Genomic DNA, 24,677 nt, shown 5'->3' with positions numbered 1-24,677 from the left:
GTCACAGCATGGATCTGTTAGGGGACAGTCTTGTCAAACCAATCTGATGAGATACTATGAAGCAGTGACCAAGGAACTGGATGCAAAAAATAATTCTGATATCATATACTTGGATTTCAGGAAGACTTTTGATACTGTTGTACATAAAAGACTGCTGTACTACAAACTGGAGCAATGTTGTTGTTTGTTTTTTAGGAGCATTAGCAACTAAGGCCATATTGCTCCGTGAACATGCGGTGGTCATTCCTGACCTTTCCGCATCCTCCGTATTTGGTGGTGACGGCTGGAGCAATGTGGTATTAAGAGTAAGTTACTGCTATGGATAAAGGGATGGTTGAGTGGAAGAAGACAGTAGTTATCAACAGGCACTGCTCTTCGTGGACTAATGTTATTAGTGAAGTCACCCAGGGTTCAGTGTTGGGCCTATTACTGTTTTCATTATTGTTTTCAATATTTATTCAATATTCAAAAATTTTCAACATTCGAATATTTATTCAATATTCAAATTATTAATGATATTGATAAAAGTATATCAGGCTTAATGTCTGTCTGCAGATAATACAAAGGTTGGCAGGGTGGTTAATGATAGTAATCAGGGTGCACTAATGCAACAAGATCTTGGTAAATTAGATTGATTGGCTGAGAAATGGCAGTTGAAGTTTAACACTGACATGAGTATATGGGTAGCAATAATCCCAGAGTAACTTATCAACATGTGGTACTATACTCACAGTACCAAAAAATGAAAAAGACCTGGATGTAATTGCGCAGTAAGATATGAAATTCTCTGAGCAGGACAGTTCATGGGGTTTTGTCAATGTTTTGTCATGGGGTTTTGCATAGAAACTTTGCTACAGCAGGGATAAGGAGGTGATCATCTCTTTGTACAAGGCCATGGTTAAGCCACATCTTGAGTACTGTATAGAGCCCTGGAGGTCTCACTTTAGGAAGGATGCAGAGTGAGGCAACCTGATTGGTATAAGGAACAAAAGGTTGCTCAAAACGGGGCTTCAGTTCTTCAAACTACAGTGTCTAGAGACTAGGCACCTGCAGGAGATGTGATTGAGATGTTTAAGATCTTGAATGGATTGAGTAAACTAAATGTTGATGGCATTCTTCCTCTTGCTAAGACTACCCACATGAGGGAACTAATTCCAGTTGAGGAAAGATGGTTGCAGGATAGATACGCAAAAGTTTGCCTTCACCAGTGGGTGGTTGATTGTTGGAATAGTCTTCAATCTATCATTGTGGAAGTGAGTGGTCTGAATAAATTCAAGGAAGAACTAGACACATTTTTGGAGGTTATGGATGAGTGAAGTGTGTAGTTTTTTTTGGCTGATGCTATATAAGTGTGCTTTCTTGCATATTTGCCACTACGACTACTACATTTTAGCACAGGTAGGCTTGGAAAAATAATTTGCTGCATCAAATTTTTCTTTAAGTATTTTGTTCAAAAGAGACTCATAAAACACTCATAATAAGGGGAATTGGCTGGGACCAGAAATATTTTCATTCAAACGATATTCATCGCAACAGGATTTTACTATTATTATTAATAGTATTGGTATTTATTAACAGTATTACATCCTGTACATCTTATGCAGATTGTTGTTTGTTATTTAGTTTTCAGGAGCATTAGCAACTAAGGCCATATTGCTCCGGAGATATGCGGTGGTCATTCCCTGACCTTTCCGCATCTTCTGTATTTGGTGGTCATGGGCTCGAACCCTGATCTAATCAAGAAGCATTATGCTATGCACTGCTGCTGCTCCTGCCCACCTGGCTACGGAGGCGCCATCTTATGCAGAGAAAACATTTTTTTGTGCATTTTTATTTGCTATTTTTCTCTAGTGTTAGCCACCATGGTCTTTTTTATTTTACCATATATAATAATTTTTAATTATTTTTTATGTGTGTATATTATCTGGGAAGATGGAGGTTATTATTCAATTAAACAAATCACTGCTGAGGCCACATTTGGAATACTGTGCTCAAGTTGGGAGGCTGCATATAAAGAAAGATACTGAACTTCTTTGATAGGATCCAAAGATGGGTGACACATCTGCTGAGAACAGAAAAGAGAGAACCTATAAGGAGAGACTACAAAGGTGTTGGTTAGAAAGCTTGGAAATTTAGCAGGGGAAAAGGGGGGATATGAGCTGCTGGGACATTTAGTCAGCACATTGTTGACCACAAGAATAAACAGCCTCCCTGGTCAAGGTTGACAGTGCAACCAAATTAAGGGGCAGCTGAGTGGTGGGAAGAATATAAAAGAGTGAATAAGTTGTACACACAAGATTTTTTATTTATTTTTGCTGATGCAGCAAAAATTTAAACTTTTCAACTTTACTATGCATATAATATATTTCTATCCTGTAAATCTATATTGCCCTTTCAATACTGTATTATTATAAAGTGTGTTAACACTGTACTATTACCAAGTTTCCACAGTATAATTGTATGCTCTTTGTGTTTTAAAAAAAAAAATGTTAGTCAGTGCACACAGTGCATTACATTTTAGGTGCATTCAATTTTTCTTAAATTAATTGAATTTTTCTTTATTTATCTATGATTAATAGAAGTGAAAAGTAAATATAGTTATCTCCTTATCTATTAATTACTAAGATTATAACTTTATACTTTTATGTTCTCTAAACTTAGTCATTCAGTTTAATTACAACTATATAATATTTATTACTCTTATTTTTTTAAGTCGATTTTTCCTCTCTCTATATATATCTCTTCATAAGTGACATTATGTTCATAAGTTTTACATAACAATACAGGTTAGGCATGCACAGCCCATCTAAAGCTAATAATACTGCATTAAAACTACATTTAATCTATGAATTTCTTTTTTTCCATAGAATTTGTAGGGAAAAATGAAAAAAATAATTACTGGATTTCTATTTGTCCAATTTTAATGAAATTTGTTTTGACTCAACAAATATTTATCACAGGCTCAAATACAAAATTTCATGAAAATCTGTCACCTGGAAATCCCTCTGTTACTTGCAGATGGGCAAGCACAGTGAAGACAATACGCACTTAGAATATATATATAAAAAAATATATATACACACACAAATGTGCCAAAAAAGCATATGGTTGTTGTTCCATTAAAGACAGTATGCACCACGATTGTATGATGAGCATCTTATTAACTCTGATTAAAGTTAATTTTTTAATAAACACATTCTTTTAATTAATAGCTCTTTCACTGCCTTCTACACAATTTTAATAATAAAAATATAAATGCACAAGGCATAATAGGATATGAGTGTAAATTAACTATAAAATATTGGTGTAAATACACCATAGTTAGCTCATAAAAATAAATTACATTCGTAGTGTAAGGGCATCAATTTAATTGCATCTCATAATGTGAGTACCTTCACAATGAGTTACCATGTATTGCACTACCTCAAATAAGTAATGCTTCATTAATAAGAGAAGACTATTGTCACTACAAATGTAGTTTATTATTATGAGCTAACTATGGTGTATTTACAATGATATTTTATAGACAATTTTAATAAGTACATGGTTAAAATTCTAGGACAGAATGCACATGCTGGTAACTAAAAAATCCATACTGTCCGCCTAATGAGTTCTAACAATCGGTATTCAGTTAGTGACTAAGTGATAGCTCCTAATTTAATGATTCTCACACAGCTAAATATGTGTGAAGAGGTGGTGACTTTCTAGAACTATAAGGTAACAATGGAGATGTTCAGAAGGTGTTCAGTCATTGTGCAGTATTACAGCTAGTTATGAGCAAGTCATAACTAGCACTTACATCACCACAATGATCTATCGATCACAAGACCTTCACTCAGCTTTTCAATGTGCTTCAGTTCATAGAATAAATACACTGTCAGTTTTATAAATGAAACAGCAAAATTAATAATCTGATTTTTTTCTCATTTACTGAATTTTCTTAGTGACACTTTTCAGAAATACAAATCTGATATAACCCTTAGTTATTCAGAAACATTGCTAGTGTCACTTGATAATATTACAAGGTAGCAGCCTCTTCATGCATTCTAGAATGTTCACAGAGATCCAAATCATAATGTACATCAATAGAAATGCAATCAAAATAGAATCCCTAAATGCTGTTACCAAATTATACAATAGATCCCACATAACTTGGATCCCATAACTCATCTGGGTTAACAGAAAGCAATCGTCAGAGGAAATGCTATCATTAAGTGAATGGTAGACCTGTCCTAGGATTCAGCCAAAAAATTGCAATTTTTTCATATTACAATTCACATATGAATTGCAGGAAAAAACAAATACTAAATAGTAAATACTTACATCTGTAATAAAAACTTTCTCGATTACATTCACGTAAAGCACGCATTTCTTCTTTTGAAAAATGATATTTCTAGTTTGAAAGAAAAACAAAAATGGTTCATTTTATGATCGAGTGAAATATAATCACTTTTGGTGCACATAAAATTAGATGAAGTACCAAAATACATAAAAAAGTAAACTTAAAATCCTTAAGGTGTTATAAAACTAAATTTCACAGACTGAATTTAGGTAAAATGCTAATATTGAAATTAAATTTCAGAAATACACATAAACCAAAATTTATACCATAGTGTAAATACTTTCCTAAAACTATTCAGTATGCTAAGATTGTTGTTGTTTATTTGGTTTTTAGGAGCATTAGCAACTAAGGCCATATTGCTCCGGGATATGCGGTGGTCATTCCCTGACCTTTCCACATCTTCCGTATTTGGTGGCGACAGGCTCGAACCCCGGTCTAATCAAGAATCGTGTGCTACGCACTGCTGCTCCTTCCCACCTGGCTACGGAGGCACCTCAGTATGCTAAGAGGGTTGAATAAACTAAATGGTGAAGACATTTTTACTCTGTTTTAGGTGATATACATATGTGGACAAATTTAAATTGAGAAAGGATAATTAGAGAATAATTACGCAAAAATTTTCTTTTCCAAAGACTAATTAAATATTTGGGCAAACATTTAATTATTTGAGCAAACTTTTGGATATAAGAAATTGATCTAAATTAAAGAGTGACTAGACAAAAATTTTAAGCAAGCTTGTAAAGTTAAAGCATCTCATTGGCAATAACAGGCTACCATAGCTGAAAGGTTGAGCATGCAGTATAAACAAAAATTAATTTATTTGCATCACTAAGTGATTGTTGAAAGCTAGTACCAAAAATGCTAAAAAAACATTACTGTAAGTAGTGACCAAAACAGTTTTCTTATGTAAACTCTAGAAGGAAGGGGATGAATCAGATTGGTTCACTTGATATCGATGGGTCAACTGCTGATGATCCTGCTCAGGTAGCTAACAAACTAAATGAATATTTTGCATCGACATTCACACATGAGGAGTTATTCAGCGTGGGGAATGCCAGAGGTGTACTCAACTCTGGCAGTAAGCTAGAGAATCTTGTAATAACTGAGAGTAGTGGAGGAGAAATTGTTGAAGATAAATACAAGAAAGGCACCTGGGGTGGATGGGATCTATCCAGTTATATTAAAGGAGGCAGCAAAGGAAGTAAGCAAACCCTTAGCCATAATTATGAGAGCTTCCTTGGACTCAGGGGAGGTACCCATAGACTGGAAATGTGCAAATGTGACCCCAATTCACAAAGGAGGATCAAGGGGCGACACAAGTAATTATAGACCTGTTAGTTTAACTTCTGTTCCCGGAAAATTAATGGAGGCACTGGTTAAAGAAGCACTGAAGGATCATCTAGACAAGACTTCAGTTATAGCTCAGACACAGCATGGTTTTGTTAAGGGGAAGTCTTGCCTGACCAATTTGATTGGATACTATGATGCAGTCACAAAAGAACTGGATGCAGGGAATAACTTTGATATTATATACTTGGATCTTAGAAAGGCTTTTGATACTGTTGCACATGGAAGACTGCTGCACAAATTGGAGCAGTGTGGCAGTGGAGGCAAATTGCTGCTATGGATAAAGGGGTGGTTGAGGGGGAGAAGACAGAGAATGGTAATCAATGGACACTGCTCATCGTGGAATAATGTTATTAGTGGAGTCCCTCAGGGTTCAGTATTGGGTCCATTATTGTTTTCTGTATTTATAAATGATATTGATGATGGTATATCAAGCTTAATGTCCAAGTTTGCAGACGATACGAAGGTTGGCAGGGTTGTCAAGGACACTACTGACATTATGCTACGGCAACAGGATCTGGAAAGGTTGAGCAGATGGGCTGAGAGATGGCAAATGAAGTTTAACATTGACAAATGTAAAGTACTACATATGGGAAACAGCAACCCCAGAGCAATGTATCAACTCTCTGGTACTACACTGACAGTGGTAGAGAATGAAAGGGACCCGGGGGTGGTTGTGTGAAGGCAGATATGAAGTTTTCTGATCAGTGCAGACAGGCTGCAAGAGTAGCTCATGGTGTATTGTCGATGATATATAGGAATTTTTCTAGCAGAGATAAGGAGGTGATTATTCCCTTGTATAAGGCAATGGTCAGGCCACACCTAGAGTACTGTATACAGGTCTGGAGGCCTCATTTCAAGAAGGATGTGGAGATGCTGGAACGGGTACAGAGAAGGGCAACAAGATTAGTGAATGGAACAAAGGGGTGCTCTTACAAAGAAAGGCTTAAGTTTTGCAAATTACAGTGTCTGGAGACTAGGCACCAGCGAGGTGACCTGACAGAGGTGTATAAAGCCTTGAATGGTTTGAGCATGCTCAATGCTGATGGGATTCTTCCTCTTGCTCAGAATAATCACCTGAGAGGGCATAAATTCAAATTGAGGAAAGACAGATGTAGGATAGACGTGAGGAAATTTGCTTTTAGCCAGCGGGTGGTTGGTTGGCAGGACAGACTTCCATCCCTTGTCGTGGAAGTTGATGGCCTAAATAAGTTTAAGGCTCAGCTGGACAGGTATTTCGAACGAACAGAGGGGTGAAGGGGAAGTGATTATTTATTTTTATTTATTTATTTTATTTTATTTTATTTTTTTTTTTTGGCTGATGCTGCATAAGCTTGCTTTCTTGCATTAAATGCCTTTACTAATGCTAATGTAGTGTTGAGCAACTAAGTTTGCTCCTTACTGCACTGATCTCATATTGTGGAGGCACCTTCACTCATCACAAGTTGGCTGCCAAAAATCTAACAGCCACCTAACAATGACAAGAAGTATCCACACAATATCAGATGTGAGAGAAATAAAATTTAGTAAATTAAGTGACTGGTGAAAGCCAGTGCTACGAGCACTAAAGAACATTATTGTATGTGGCTGACAAAGCTATTTTTCTATGTAGTGTCAGGCAAACAGAGATCAGTGCACTAAATAGCAAACTATTTGCTATTTAGTGCACTGATCTCATATTGTGAAGGCACCTTCACTACAAGTTGTCTTAGCATTGCACTACTCTAAATAAAATGTACTGCTCCAGTGGAGAAGTATATATGTTTTATTTAAATGTGTGTAGGCAAAGTGAAGACCATAGCTGAGTTGCTAATGTTTTCACACTGCATACCTTCTCACCAACAAGAGTTGAAACTCAAGTCAGTAACCTTCCAACTGCTAGCTTGGGAGGTTACACAGATTAATACATTAACAACAGCCGCAGGCAGAGGTGAAAGTGATTCTTGCACTGCTTCTAGTGGAATGAGGAGCAGTCTTGAAAGCAAGGTGCTGTATATTTCGAGGCCTGCTGGGAGTAATCATGAAACAATTAATATATGGGCTGTGTGAGGGTAACTAAGAGTAAGAACAGGTGTGTGTGTGTGTGTACTTGTATGCATATGCCCCCAAATCATGATCTAAATGAATGCATATAAGTGGTCCTGACAGGTGGGAAGGAGCAGCAGTGCATAGCACACGCTTCTTGATTAGACCGGGGTTCGAGCCTGTCACCACCAAATACAGGACGCGGAAAGGTCAGGGAATGACCACCACATATCCCGGAGCAATATGGCCTTAGTTGCTAATGCTCCTAAAAACCAAATAACAAACAAACAAACATTAGTGTTCCTAGGTCTAACTAAAAAAAACAGCAGTGTGTGTACCCTGTATGCATGAAAGATGTTTTATTTTATGTGAAAACATCTATGGCAGCACTAGAATAAAACTATTTAAAAATTTTGAATGGTTTGATCACTTACTTACGCTACTTAGAAGGCTGATGTTGATCAAAATCTTGAGAAGCAGATTTTATTAAAGTCTGCATTTTTTTCGTTCCATATGTTTTTGAACTTGTTCCTTTTCAACACGAGAGGCTTCTTTGGTGGCTTTGAATCTTTTATTCTTGCATAATATTACTACCCACTGCTTACTCTACCAAAACTAAGATATGGAAATGACATCACTTCCTAAATGATGCCAACTCAGTTATTAACATTGATTTATTATTATTATTATTAATAATAATAATAATAATAAATCAATGTTAATAACTGAGTTGGCATCATTTAGGAAGTGATGTCATTTCCATATCTTAGTATGATGTTTGTTTGTTTGTTTGGAGGTTTATTAGATGCATCAGCATACATTAGTGCATCAACTACCTACTTACTCTACCGAATCAACATTAGTGACTGAGTTAGCATTGTTAGCACCATTTAGGATGTGACATCATTTAAAAATCTAATAGCCACCTAACAGGAAGTGACGTCAATTGCATCATTTCCATAAAAAATTTCATTCATTTTCGTAAGAAAATTTCTTTACCAATCGGTTTTACTCCAGTGCCACCGTAGATGTTTTCACATCAAAAATACTCAAAAACCTGGCCGTCATGCTCCTCCCCTTACGATGATACTTGGATATGATGCAGCTAGCATGTACACCAATGCTAGGATTACAGTAAAAAAATTTGATGAATTTGAAGTGCTGGTCATGACACCAAATTCAGACATTGTTGGGATTTCAGAAATGTGGTGTTACTCAGATATAAGGGATATGGAATTTGAATATGAGGAGTAAAATGCATAGAGAAAGGATAGACACGATAAGAAGGGGGAAGGGTTAAAAAGCACAAAAATTAGTTAAATTAAATATTCTTAGCCAAGAACCACAAAGAAATCTAAGGCTGTGAATCCAGTTGACATGGGTGACCAGTGCAATCGCATACTGCAGATTTAATTACTATTTTGTCACAACCTGAATTATTGAGAGGTCACTCAAAAGAACACAAAATTATTGAATTGGCTATAGAGACAGTTACTTTCTTCATACTGCTTGAGGTTGAGTAGCATATAATCATGAGCTTGGGTCCTGGTGCAATGTAATTTATTTATTTTCCTTTATGTAACTTGCTCTTTTCCTTCTTTCCCACTTCCCCAGGATCACAGTCCTTGTGAAGCTGCACTACAGGATGACACACTACTAAGATTATTATTACTATTACTATTATTAGTAGTAGTAGTAATAGTAGCAGGAGTAGCAAATGATGCAAAAAAGCAAGTGTATAGAGCATCAGCCAAAAAAAACAAAAAAAAAAACAAATACTTCCCATTTCACCTGCTCATCCCCTCTAAAGGATTATCTAGTTCTACACTGAATTAATTCCAATTACCCACCTCTAAACCACCAGATGAGAGTTTGTTCCTGCAATCAACCACATGATGGATAAAGACAAATTTCTGCACATCAGACCTGCAACGATCCTTCCTCAATTTGAATTGATGTCACCTTGTGTGTGTAGACTGAGCAAGAGGAAGGATTCTGATAGCACTCAGCTTTCTCAAACCATTCAAAGCCTCAAACATCTCAATCAAATCTTTTCACATGTACCTAGTCTCTAGATGCTGCAATTTGTATAAACTGAAGCCCTTCTTGGTAAGAGCACCCTTGTTTCCCTCATCAATCTTATTTCTCGTCGTTGCACCCAATTCAACAGATCCTCATCCTTCCTAAAATGAGGCATCCATACCTGTCTGCAGTACTCAAGATGTAGCCTAACCACTACCTTATACAATGGAATAATCACCTCCTGGCAAAATTCCTGTATAATACTAACAAACCTCCATGGGCTGATCTGGTGGCCTGTCTGCACTGCTTGAAGAACTTCACATCAAACTGCACAATTACCCCAGGACTTTTTCATTTTCCACTAACCTGAGTGTAGTACCATACAATTAGTATGTTAACATATTGTGCAAAACGGATAGGTAAAATAGGACCAGGGAATATCTGTCAGGGACAAATGTTGATGATGTTGTAGAGCAGATATCATCTTTTAAGGGCACAAAAAAGTAATATTGTTGTACACGTTGGCACTAATGACATTAAGAGTAGGAGATCTGTGGATTTACTTAACAAGTACAGGTCAATGTTGAAAAAAAACAAAAGTTACAAGTTAGGATTAAATTTGAAAGTGTCAGCAATTCTGCCCAGACATGACAGGAGGGAGTAATGATGAGAGCCTTGTCAATCAATTTGGCCCTGTAGAGTGTGCAAGGCTCATGGGGTAGAATTTTTTTCTCAGCATGGTCTGTGCTTACTAACAGGAGTGACTCTTTATACAAGGGATGGGATACACTTAAACAGAAAGGGTGCAAGAATATTTGCTGATGGTATTGAGGCAGTGTTAGGTTGGTCAGAAAACTGTTAGCTTGGGGAGATTCACAGACTAAAAGATTAACAGCAGCCGTAGGCAGAGGTGAAAATGATTCTTAAACTGCTTCTATTTGAATGAGCAGCAGCCTGAAAAGCAAGGTGCTGAGGATTTCAAGAACTGCTGGGAATCATCATCATGGAAAAAGTAAATACATGGGCTGTGTTAGGATAACTAAGAGTAGGAACTAAGAGTGTGTACACCAAGTTTAGTAAACAAATTTGATGAATTTGAAGTGCTGGTCAAGACATGGAAGGTAGATATTGTTGGGATATCAGAGACGTGGTGTCACACAGATATAAAGAATGCTGAATTGGAATTTAGGGAGTACATTGCATACAGAAAGAACAGAAAAGTTTAGTAAATAAATTTGATGAATTTGAAGTGCTGGTCAAGACATGGAAGGTAGATATTGTTGGGATATCAGAGACGTGGTGTCACACAGATATAAAGAATGGTGAATTGGAATTTAGGGAGTACATTGCATACAGAAAGAACAGAAAAGTTTAGTAAATAAATTTGATGAATTTGAAGTGCTGGTCAAGACATGGAAGGTAGATATTGTTGGGATATCAGAGAAGTGGTGTCACACAGATATAAAGAATGCTGAATTGGAATTTAGGGAGTACATTGCATACAGAAAGAATAGAAAAGGAAGGCGGGGGGGTTATGCTGTTAGTTGAGAAACACAAAATCTAAGGCAGTGCATCCAGTTGACATGGGTGGATAATGCAATGTTGAGTCAGTTTGGTGTGACATAAGTACTGGGAAAACAAAAATGAGAGTAGGAGTGTGTTGTAGGCCTACTGACTCTGATGAGTATATACAATGAACAACCATAGACAGAAATCAGAATGTTTTATAATGAGAGATTTTAACTTTCTTGATATTGATTGGTACTTGTGGATTGGTCACACACAGACTAGCAAGACTTTTGTGGATTTATTGGGTAACAGTTTTCTACAGAAGCATGTCCAAGAGGCAACCAAGTGGAGTAATACTCTTAATTTGATTATCAGCAGTGATTATTCAAGCATTAAGAATCTGCAAATAAAGAAACCATCACTGTTACCCCCATCACTGTAGGTGGCAGTGATGGGGGTAACAGGTGTGTGTGTTATGGAGGTTTAATGGCGCTTAAGCTTCTGGGGCTATAGTACACCTAAAGGGGGTAACAGGGATTTACTTAAAGATGTAACTACCATCAATGGTAAAGGGAAGAATTTTTGCTTTTAAAAGTGACTAGTGGTCTCAAACACTTTTAAAATTCTATACGGTGGGACCATCTGATGACATTACCATCAGCAAATTCTAAATGGGAATCATTCAAGGAAGAATTTAACATTTACAAATGCAAAGTACTGCATATGCATAGCAGTAACCCCAGTGTAATGTACCAACTGTGCAGTACTACACTCAGGATAGTGGAGAATGTAAAAGACATGGGGGTAATTGTGCCAACAGATATGAAGTTTTCAGAGCAGTGCAGATAGGTTGCTAAAGCAGCTCATGGGGTCTTGTCAATGATATACAGGAATTTTGATAGCAAGGATAAGGTGCTATCATTTTTTTAAGGCAATGGTCAGGCCCAGAGGCGGATTTAATGGCGAGCGCACGCCCTGGGCCCGACTTCTGAAGAGCCCACGTAAAACCCCAACAAATTATTTGAACATATTAGTTCAAAACTTTGTGATTATTATTATGCTATTATTAATTATATTACATATATTATATTCAAATTTTATTGGAAATAAAACATTAATAGTACATAATATTTTTTATTTATTTAAAAAAATGGTTAACGTGTATTTTTATTTTCCCTATCTCTCTCTTTTTTTTTCAGGGGGCCAATATTTTCTTCTGCGCCCGGGGCCTCAACTGACCTTAAACCGCTCCTGGTCAGGCCACACCTTGAGTACTGCATGCAGGTTTGGAGGCCTCATTTTAGGAAAGATATAGAGCTGCTGGGATGGGTACAGAGAAGGGCAACAAGATTGATGAAAAGGGTGCTCTTACCAAGAAAGGCTTAAGTTCTGCAAATTGCAGTATCTGGAGACTAGGCAAAAGTGATCTAATTGACTTGTATAAGGCCTTGAACGGATTGAGCAAGCTCAATGCTGATGGGATTCTTCCTCTTTACCAGATTAGTCTCCTGAGGGGACATAAATTCCAATTAAGGAAAGACAGTTACAGAATGGAAGCACAGAAATTTGCCTTTAGCCAGCAAGTGGTTGATTGTTGTAAAAAACTTGAAAACGTCATTGTGGAAGTTGGTGGCTTAAATAAATTCAAGGAAGAACTGGACAAACTGTTGGAGCAGATGGCGAGGTGAATGGAAAGTGGATTTTTTTTTTTTCTGATGCTGTATAAGCTTGCCTTCTTGCATCATATGCCACTGCTAATGATAATGCTGAAATCCTCTTTTTTGTTTTGTCAGTGCTTATGATGAATGTATTTAAATTTTATTACTTTTATTAAAATTAAGTAGTTTGAACTTATTTTAAGTGTTCCATTGAGTGCAATTTTTAATATCAGATCATATGATGAAACAATTGATAAAATTTAATTTCTTTATATAGCTACTTCTGTAATCAGCACTCCAAAATATTTATCGTCTTGTTTTGTTATTTTTACATTAAAATTTTGATTTCTGCTACTTCAGAATAACACTAAATTTTTATAATAGTGACGAACTTTACATACAGCATGTGGCGAAGGATGGTAACCAGGTGAAGAGCCATGCTTAGGTATATCTTTTGGATATCCTTCTGCAACCTGAGGTTCAGTGCTCATAGTATTAAATAAAATTCAAACCTAGAACTATACTAGCACAAAACGAATTCAAAAAGAGAATGCAATACAACAAAACACGATACAGCACAACACGCTCAACCGAATATACAGTAATTTCAACTACGATCCAGCTATCAGCGACACCTGTCATCTCAAAATTCGTGCTACTTTGAAAACTTCATTGAAAAATAAAGTTTGGCTAATTGACAAAAAGAAGCTGTTATAGAGAGATTGGTTGCTGTAAAATTTTAGGCGCATCAGCAACTCAGGCCATATTGCGCAGTTTATAAAATATTTCTGTAAATTGCGCGTGTTCTGTGGTCGATTTGTTTTTTTTTTTTTTTTTCAAAAAAAAAAAAAAAAACAAGCTTCCAGTCGAAAAAACATGCCACCCTCTCCTGAGAACAACTGACTCAGCCACTTGTAAAAAACAGTCATAAAAATTCTTGGCTTCATTTACGGAATACAAACTCAGGTCTTTTCCATCCGGTGCGGGGAGGACAGTGATTATACCAGCTGTACTACCCACGAGGGCACAAAAGGAAGCAGCCTAATTCTTCACTCCATCTATAATTTAAAAATAAAGATTTCCGAGTGAATTTAGAAAGCCAGAGAGAACATTTATAAATTTGTTGCGGTCCTAACGAAATACTCACACAAGGAGCCTAAAGAATATTCATATACCACTCTCTACTGAGTCCGAGAAAAACTGTAAAATGAGCCATGAAACACTGATCGAATAGATTTTTTCTATTAAATAAACAATACAATGATTACACCATGCAGTGGTGGATCATCCTGTGGTGGAGAGGATCCAAAATAAAAATAGAAAATGAAAAAGTTACATAAAAAATAAATAAATCAGATTGCTAGCGTCTAAGCTCGTGATGATGTACTAATGATAGGGCGATATGTAAACATTTACAAAAGGGGAGGGGACTGACCTATTAAAAGGGGCAGGTGAGTGTGGACCTATAAACAAGGGTTTTCAAGTCTCTTGTCCACTGTAAACTTGATTTAAGGAGAGGAGATTCAACCTCTAAAATGACAATCGCGTATAATTCCACGACTGATAGCATGTACAGTACTGTAGCCTAAAGCAACGTGCACAATGCATTTTCAAAATTGTAATACAATTAATGCAACAGATTCTGTATTATAAGAAGAAACATAATAAGAAATCCTAATTGTATATACAAGGCACGCCGCCGTACCAACACACTTAACGGCTACAAACCAGGGGTTTACATTGAATTTGAGGTACTCAGTAACTCATCAAATGCAGATATTTTAGGAACAGCAGAGATGTGGTGTCATCAAACATAAGGGATGATGAATTTGAATATCAGGAGTAGATTGTATTCCGGAAGGATAGACAGGACAGCAGGGGTGGAGAATTTGTGCTCTTAGTTAAAAGGTACAGTACATTGAATCTAAGGCAGTACATCCAGTCGACGTAGGTGATCATAGCGACGTTGAGTCAGTTTGGTGTGACGTAAGCAGTGGTAAAAACGAAAATGACAGCACGAGTGTGTCATTTTCGTTTGAATGAAATGAAATCAACAAATGAAAACAATGTAGTCGAACTAATTAAAAAAGAAGCCTATGTGATTTCTAAATTGAATTTTATAAGATGGCTGCAAAAGAGGACTGACATCATTAGATGCACGTATGTATGTTATGTGAGTTTGCAGAGAAAACGATAACGTGGTAAGAGGGAATCGGTGAGACAAAAATAGAGCTAGTGAATAAGCTTCTAAATAAACAAAACAAAACACTATTCACTCGGTGGCGTAACAGAGTAACGTTGCTCCTTGAGAAGTACTGTGTTTTTTTTTTTTTTTTGTTTTTTTTTAAATTGCAACTGTCCATGGCAGTGGCGTGCAGGAAAATCTTTTGCGACGAGTGTCAGAGTCTTCCCGACGCTGCTTGGAGCCACCGAGTGCCGCGTGTGAATAGGGCTTAAGGTGGTGAAGGGAAGGTATTGGAGAGGGTAATGCGGAGGCAGAGGAAGAAGTTGGGGAAAGCGAGAGGAGAGCAGGGTTGCAATTATCTTAATTTTATGGACGAAACTTCACTTGGTTCTAATATAAAATATTATAGTTCTAATAATCTGACTTTTCATTTTTATTGGTTAAAGACTTGCGGAGTACCGGTTGAGAAATACTGCTTTAAACTAACTGCGGTAGTTCGAGCACTTCGTCTCCCTCCCCAGCTACCTTGGGACCCTCAAGCAACTGTGTCGTTCTAAACCCGACTTCGTTCGTCAGTCTTATACAAATAATTTTTTTCCATTAACGTAATAAAAGTCTACTTCGTCTTATTCGCGTATAGATTTTCTCCCTTGACATGCTACTGTATCTATGGCATCTTCATATTAGCAAGTTGTTACATCTCCAAAATTAATACCTCTTTCGCCATACTGTGAACCACATCCTCGTGGGTAGCACAGTTGGTAGGATCGCTGTCTTCTCTACACTGGGTATAAAAGACCTGAGTTCGAATCCGATCGGTGAAGGGAGGAATTTTTATGGGTCTTTTCCACAACGTGGCTGAGTTAGTTGGCCTCAAACGATGATAGTATGGTTTTCTCTCTCGGAAACTTGGGTTTTTGGTCTAGCGAACAGAAAATCAACTTCAGAACACACGCAATTTACAGCAATATACACGGAGCAACATGGCCTTAGTCGCTGATGGTCCTAAAATCCAATAACAACAACTGTGAACCACATTTTGATAATATTTATCTTTGATTCTATCTAAACAACTAAGAACATTTCCATCATTTAATAGATTTTTTATTACTTATATTATGGCACTCTACTTTACTTATTTTGAACATGTAATTCATTTGTAAATAGTGAAATTTATATTATTTTTATTATTGACCACTGTCTTTTGTCCTCTCGACAGAAAAAAAAAAAAAAAAAAAACATTCAATTGTTTCCTTCCATATGTATGTTTATATATTGAAGAGTATAACTTCCATAGGCTGTACGAGGACCAGGAACTGTGTAGTAAGAAAAGACATTTGATGTTGTCATCACAGCTTGATAAAAATTCACCGGAAGACTGAGCAGGGACATTATCTAACAATAAAAATGTCTTAATATTTTCGTTTCTTTTGAATGATTTTACTTATTTTACAAAGTGTTCGGTCCTGGATAATGAAACTTTTCCAAGATTAGACCTTGAAGGGGGGGGGTGCCAAAAAACCCCGCGCCTCCTATTGAAAAAGGCTCCAAATCCATACAAATGGGAGACACCTCCTCAGTCCAGGCAAGGACGACTGGGTGGGCAACATTCATTCTTGCCTTCTTGCATCTGGTTCTCCAAACTGTAGGACCGATCGTGCACTGTTTTGAAAGACATTTGGAACTGTATCATTAAATTCTTGTTTAGAAAAGAACTTCGTTCATCATAAATAAAATACATTCATAAAAAGGCAGTACGAATTCGTGAGTTTTCATCCTGGAAATTTCTGAGAGATGCATTTTTACTGGCGCCTATATGTTTTCATGGGTATTACGGAAGCATTAACTTTTTTCTTCGCATGGATTGTTGGTAAATTAAAGATAGCTATTAACTATGCATTCCTGGATTAGAATTTTAATGGTTTTCATCGGAAAGTTCAGCATATTTTGCTTGTGTAACCGAAACCAAAAATCAGAGTTTCACAGCACAGATGTTTATTTCATGTATTGAACGCATGCGTACATCGTACTGATTCAGTTAACATGGCTACTAGAAAAGTTGACTTTTTGAAGCTGGTATACAGATATTTGCTTAGACCATTTGGGAATAACGCCAAATTTCAGAAATTAAAATCACATAGAAATAATAATATCCTGCATTTTTTCTTAGGTGCTAGTGGCATTGGTGCGACAGGAGTTATTCTTGGAGTTTTATTCGATGGAAACTTAACGGCACGTCAAAACGTTGTTCATGCCCGTCAACGTGATCAGGTTAGTTTTCTGACAAGGCGAAATTGGGTGCAGTGCATTGTTCCCAATTTCCAATTGGCCGCACTTTTTTTTAAAAGCAAATATTTAATAATTCTTGTGGTAATGTATAAATATGTCAAATTAGTACTCAATTTAGTTGCTGCTGATAATCAGATCAAGAATATTGCTTCCTCTTGTTGCCTCCTTAATATTCTGGCATAGGAAACAGTCATCCAATAAATCCACAAAAGTCAGTTTTGCTAGTGTGTGAGTGAGTGACCGACCAATCCACAAGTTCCAGTCAATATCTGGAAAGTTAAAATTCTCCATTATAAGGCATTCTGATTTACTAGCCTACTCTGTTTCTCTGTATAGTTGTTTGTTATATTCATCACACTCAATTAGGCCTACAAGCTTCCTTGCACCATATGGCTAATAATAATAATAATAATAACAAAGCCCTACTCATATTTTCCTAGTACTATGTCACCTCCTGTTCTGTCTGCCCTTTCTATATATATTGCATTCTCCCTTTTCAAATTCTACATTCCTTCTATCTGAATTATGCCATGTCTTCAAATTCCTGTAATGTGTGCGTTTTATGACTCAATCAATACTTCAAATTCATCAAAATTTTTACTATGCTCCTAGCATTAGTGTGCATGCAAGTATGCCTGCACCTGTTCTTAATCTTAGTTACCCTAACAGAGCTCACATATTTACTTTTCCTATGATGACCCACAGTAACACTTGAAATTTCTGACACCTTGCTTTCTAGGCTGCTGCATGTTTCAGCAGAAGCAGTGCAAGAATCACTTTCATCTCTGCATGTGACTCTAGTTAATCTTTTAATCTGTTGTATCACTGAGTTAGCAGTTTTCCGACCCACCTAACACTGCCTTGATAGCATCAGCAAATATCCTTACACCATTTCTATTTAAGTGTACCCAATCCCGGTAAAAATAATCCCTCCCGTTAAAATGCACAGACTGTGCTGAGAAAAATTTTATCCTATGAGCCTTGCACAGTCTCTCCAAGGCTGAATTGATTGACAAGGTTCTCAACCTGTACTCCCTCCTATTGTGTCTGGGCAAAATTGCATGCACTTTCAAATTTAATCCTAACTTTCATCTTTTACCCAACATTGTTAAGTAAGGTCTCAGATCTCCTTCTCTTAAGGCCAATATGTACAACAATATCACTTTTCCTGCTCTTAAAGATGTTTGCTCTATAATGTCATCTGCTTTTGCCCCTGGCAAACACCCTATTCCTATTCCACCTATTCTTTTTGCATGATATATTTTTTGTTTTCCTGACAGTAAAGTCACTGAGAGTAACTACCTCCTGTGGGACCAGTGCCTTCTGCCTTGGGCACCACCACTGTGTTTACTGTTGCACAAGTGTAAGCTCTAGTATTGAGTCGAGCAGCTGAGAGCTTGCTGGGCCCCATTTTAATTCCTTAGAGGACATGCATACTATTCTTCAAGCTCTCATAAACAACTATCAGAACACTGAGTTCTCATCTAATTTCCTTACACTCTTTGTACCAAACATACACAGACATCCCACTTGACTGTATCATGTCTCATTGGCACCTCCGTAGCCAGGTGGGCAGGAGCAGCAGTGCGTACCACATGCTTCTTGATTAGACCAGGGTTCGAGCCCGTGACCACCAAATACAGAGGATGCGGAAAGGTCAGGGAATGACCACCACATATCCCCGGAGCAATATGGCCTTAGTTGCTAATGTTACTAAAAACCAAATAACAAACAAACATGTCTCATTCCAGATAATGTGCTGTTTGACTCATTCCAAACATTGCACAAACAGCACATTTTTAAGGCTGTTTGTGGTGGTCATCTATAGGAGAACCACCTTTTCACTACTCCTCCCAGCCACATCACCCCCTGCTGGTTTGAGCCTATTGCATTGCTGCTCTAGTCTGAGGTATGATTTCCATTTAAACTAAATTTAATTTGAGAATACTACACTAAACTAATTGATACTTAAATGTAATAATATGTATTAAACTATCAAGTTTATATTATATATATTATACTATACTCTTATGTTCATAGAATTTTAAATTAGTCATAGCTTTACTAGAAATAAAATTTCTTAGCTGAAAACAAAAAATATATGCCAACCTGTGTGATTAGAACCTTCAAACTACTTATTAATCACAATTAAAACCCTACAATTCCACTACTGTGTGTTACACTACTATTTACATGATACCATTTTTTCCCCAAATCATATGGTCATTGTCTGATCAGGAGTAATTGAAGTTTAATTATCCATGAAATTGCTAGTGGAATTGGTATTTATTATGGGATATTTCAATCAATTTTAAGACAAGATTTGGGAATGCAACATGTTTCAGCCAAGTTTGTGCCTCACTGATGATCACAGAGAGTGATGGCTTCTTGTATGTTAGGATCTTTATTAATGTGCTTCTGCTCTGCCCACACACTATTTCTTCCATCATTACTAGTGACAAATTGCGTGTCTCCAAGTCTTGGTCAAATGAAAAAATCATGCTTATTGTATTTTTTGATTCATAGGGCATTGTTCAGTATGAATTTGTCTTGCATGGTCAAAACAGTGAACCAAGACTACCACAGAACATGTCTATGGTGACTGTGTGATCCATCGGAGAAAAATAGCTGGAAAAGGGGACTTCAGAGTATTGGCATTTGCATAATGACAGTGCTCTGCATACCTGGCTCTTTCCATATAAGAAATTCTTTTGAAGCACTCCATCACTGTGTTCTCCTAGTATGCTGTACCGAATTAAGCTCTCTGTGATTTATTTTTAATTCTCTCAAGCTTAAAGCCCCTTAAAGTCACATATTTTCATTGACCTGAGAAATAATTCAAAAAGTAACACAGGAATTATTAGTAGTGCCAAAAAAAACCTATCAGGAATGCTTCCAGAAGTTGCAGAAACATTAGAATCGGTGTATACAGCATCACTACTTTGAAGGAGATCCATCCAAATAGTTGGCAAGCTTCATTTCTCAAATATTAGTTCAGGCTCCAAACTTTTTGATCACACTTTGTATTTGATTGAAATTAATATCATAAAATGCCCGGCATCTGTTCCAATGCACTGAGATTCCAGGGGGGAAGTGATTGTCCCCTATTGAAACTATCACTGAATTTGATTGCTTTATTGAAAACCTCTTTTTATATTTCCTTTATTATGTTCTAGAGGGAAAACTATATAACAGTTTTGAAAATTACTGTAATTTAAATATAATAAAGCATAATAATTTGAATTTATAAGAGAAAAAAACTCATATATAACAAAGTGAAAATTTTAAACTTTACAGTGTAAAAATATTCCAACTTACATATTTCAGTTATTTTAGTTATTTGAGCTATTTTATTTTAGTTTAAGTAAAATTAGTAATGTGTGGACCTTTGTCTCAGAGCACAAACTAGTTTGTGCTCAGAGATGGTTTACAGCTCTCACTGGCCATTGTATCACATGACATTTCAAGAAGGTGGTTTGGAGTTTGAATATTATTTCACATTGCAATTAGATTATTTTTCTTCATAAGTTAACATAACTACTGTTTATATTATACCATGCAACTTCACCAACTCATATCAACTGGTGAAACAAATGGCATAAATAATAAGCAAATGGCACAAAAGAAGCAGTATGAGAGAAGTGGTACAGTCAAAAATAAAGGTAAGCCCTGTTGATTCATAATATAATAGAATATAGGAAATATCGAGCGCTTAAAAGCTCTCTAGTATCAAATCTATTAAATACCACAGATTGTCGACTTTACACTTCGCTTCTCCCTCTCCACTCAAAATTCAAAATTTAATTGCTCCATTTAAAACTATACTTCACGCATACGTGTATACTGACCTAATTGACCACTCAAGTTATACATTAATAAACAACACTATGGCTGAATGGTTAACAGGGTTAAAACAAGACTATACTAGAATTACATTGAAATATGCAGCCCAAAAATATCATATTCAGTTTCTAAAACAATGCCTTTCTGAAAATTTAATACCGAAATTTGCTAAATTTCGGCTAGGTTTGAAAATCCAAGGAATACAAAAATTAGTTCATACCACATCAAGCAACATAATAAAACTAGCTTTAAAATCCCGATTTAATCTAAAAAAAGATATTTTAAACAGATTCAACGACATCGCAATATTTTTAGAAAACACCTAAACAGTATGGATTGGAATACTCTAAAGCAAACCATTCAAATAAAAATCGACGCCCAATCCACCACATTAGAGAACAGACATAACCTAAAATTACAAGCCCTTAGGGGTTTTCCACACAACAGAGGTCACCATTCGTCACACAATTGTTTTGAGAACCAGAGTGTATACCGAAACACCAAAAACGCAGAAAAAAATTCCCACTCCTTCCCCAATAGGAATCTATCACATATTAATGACTTCCGGGCCAATTGAAACACTGGATCCCATAACGACCATAATCCATCAGAGAATGTAAAGAACCTATCATCTGTTACGCTAACTTCTCAGCAAATAGCCCTATTAAATAAAGGTTTAAATTATAATTTACCGCCGAGATTCCCCCCCAAGAAACAAATGATTATTGACCTCGAGCTCGCTCTTAGAGATTTGCCACAAAAAAACGTATTAATCCAACAAACCAATCGAATCATAAACCAAGCTGTCCCCTCAATATCAAAACGACATAGAGAAGAAGCAAAAGCTTTACACACACTTAGACAAAACCGAGATATCATTATTCAAAAGGCCGACAAAGGCGATACAGTAGTTATTCTCAATAAAGGAGACTATATAAATAAATTATACACCATCATTTCAGACACAACAACATATGAAGAGGTTGCACCATCAGAGTTCAACAGCTTAGTTAACAAATATAACAAATTGCTCACCACCTTTAGGAAAGATGACCACATCACTATGGCTCAGCTCAAACAAATTAAAGCCAACACATACAATATCCCAACCTTATTCGGCCAAGTAAAATTACACAAAACAGGATACCCAATACGTCCCATCGTTTCATATAAGAATTCAGCTTTTGCCTCCTTAGCCATGTTCATCTACCCAATTCTAAAACCACTCCGAGAACTCCTAACATATAACATAAAAAACTACGATGCGTTATTCATGAACCTCAAAGATCTCCATATCAAGGAGGATATGAAGTTATATTCACTCGATGTGACTTCACTATACACTAACGTAAATGTACCCTACGCCTTAGACATAGTCTGGGCCTACTTAAATGATGATAACACAAAAATAATAACACCAGACTCCCCAAAGACAGAATATTCGAACTAACAAAACTATTAGTAAGTGAAAATTACATTCTATTCCAAGAAAAAATATACAGACAGATTTTTGGCCTCCCAATGGGCCTAAACATTAGTGGACTCATTGCCGAACTATACTTAGACAAATTAGAAAAGATCCACCTTGATCCATTTATACCACAGATCACGTATTACGGAAGATATCTGGATGACATCCTAATCGTCACAGATCACTTGACCATAAACAATATTCTACAGGTTTTTAATAACATCCATCAGAGACTAAAATTTGAATTAGAAACTGAAGCAGAATCCCACTCCATAAATTTCCTTAATTTTACCATACACAGATTAGACCAAAAACTAAATTTCAGCATATATAGAAAACCCACTAATAAAGGGATGCTTCTGCACTTCCACAGTTACCATCCCCAACCATACAAAAAAATCGGTCATGCTGCACCAGTTTCTAAATGCCTTTAAATATTCTTCCACCCAGATTTCTCTAACCACTGAAATAAATGAACTAACTAGAAGATTCTCAAATAGGGGTTACCCACTAACCTATATAAACAGAGTCAAAACAATAGCCCGTGATAAAATAAATAACAACCACCTCGCAACAAACATTGCAAAAAAATCCGACAAGACCAAAATATATTTCATCACCATTCCATATATCGAGCACTGGTACAATAAACTTAACCAAATATGCAAGGGAACCGACATGAAAATCATAGCAAAACCCATGAACAAATTATACACATTCTTCAGAAATCGACCTTCAAATACCACATTCCAATCACAGCATGACCTAGTATACAGTATACCATGCAAAAATTGTGACGCTGTCTACGTAGGATCCACCATGGGAGTGGCACAGCCTCGAGCAAAACAACACGAAGCTTCAGTGCGGGCGGGTCGTTCAAATGCATCGGAACTTTCGTTCCACGCCATAAATGAACGACATACATTCGGCTTTAATGAAACTAAAATTATAAATATTCAACACAACTACTACAAACTACTTATTGCAGAAACTTTAGAGATGAAACTACATGCAACTTCAATCAATATCCGTAGGCCATTCCTATTGTCCGACAATTGGTCACTTATACGCATGCGTGAAGAATAAACACTACAACATAAGACAAAAGTTTCGGATTAATTGTGAGTAGCTCTCTTCCTGTGAACATGACACCCCGAAAAGTTCTAGTCCGACTTAAGGAATGTAGAGAATAACCCCCACCCCCCACCCCATATCCAATTATTAGACCCCTAAATTTAACTCAAAATTCCTGCCATAGCACCAAAAAGAAAAAATCGATCCTTAATTATTAGCCAGTTTAGACCTCCAAAATCTAACTTTATGACAATGTCTTGCAAAATTGATATTGCCTTCCCCATGAATTATTAGCGAGTTGGACAAGGAGAGTTGGAAAAGAAGCTTCCTATATCAAAAATAAAGGTAAGCCCTGTTGATTCATAATATAATAGAATATAGGAAATACCGAGCACTTAAAAGCTCTCTAGTATCAAAGTCTTATGACCAGAAATGCCATTTTTTTAAAGTTGGGCCTTGTGACACAAGGAGCATGTACCACAAAAAGAATTGTAAGAAAAACTTATTTTTTCATTTTTGTTATGTGAGTGAATGAGTGATTAATTACACAGGTTAGACACCATAATAATAACAAAAAAAAAAAAGTTTATGGTCCCACATATCAATTTTTTTCTTTAACATTGTGTGGGTTTAATGTGTTAAACGGCTGTTAATTGGCTTCTGTAGTATCACTGCTAAAAGACATGGCTTCTAAATGCAGCTAGTTCTTCAAAATTGTAATTAACTATTTATTACAGAATATTTATTTGAAGAATTATGCAGATTTTTTTGTGAAGGGAATATGTTATAACTTTACTTTGTGTGTCTACTTTAGTGGAATATGACAGGGGTTTAATTAGTTAAGATTAAAAATGAATATTACTTATAACCAGTGCTTTTTTTTGGAAAAAAAATAGGTGCCAGTACTCATTC

General features: G+C 36.4%; 2 protein-coding genes across 2 annotated transcripts in view; one reads left to right on the top strand and one right to left on the bottom strand.

The window, feature by feature from the left end:
* The window catches only part of asrij (OCIA domain-containing protein asrij), a 40,462-nt gene extending 27,003 nt beyond the window's left edge, over positions 1-13,459 (bottom strand). Inside the window, exons 1-2 of the mRNA XM_090379959.1 lie at positions 13,305-13,459; positions 4,324-4,393 (exon numbers count right to left, since the gene is read on the bottom strand). Coding sequence (XP_090236085.1) covers positions 4,324-4,393; positions 13,305-13,394 — 160 coding nt within the window. The 5' untranslated portion in view covers positions 13,395-13,459. The remainder of the gene's footprint in view (positions 1-4,323; positions 4,394-13,304) is intronic.
* Positions 13,460-17,131: 3,672 nt separating this feature from the next.
* The window catches only part of MICU3 (Mitochondrial calcium uptake 3), a 91,107-nt gene continuing 83,561 nt past the window's right edge, over positions 17,132-24,677 (top strand). The window contains exon 1 of the mRNA XM_090380423.1: positions 17,132-17,359. Within this exon, the coding sequence (XP_090236549.1) occupies positions 17,132-17,359 (228 nt within the window). The remainder of the gene's footprint in view (positions 17,360-24,677) is intronic.

Source organism: Mastigoproctus giganteus, chromosome 8 (assembly GCF_048544385.1).
Source record: "Mastigoproctus giganteus isolate SK-2022 chromosome 8, ASM4854438v1, whole genome shotgun sequence".
Lineage (NCBI taxonomy): Eukaryota > Metazoa > Arthropoda > Arachnida > Uropygi > Thelyphonidae > Mastigoproctus > Mastigoproctus giganteus.
The sequence above is the reverse complement of the archived record's forward strand: the minus strand, read 5'-3'. Positions and strand labels throughout refer to the sequence as shown.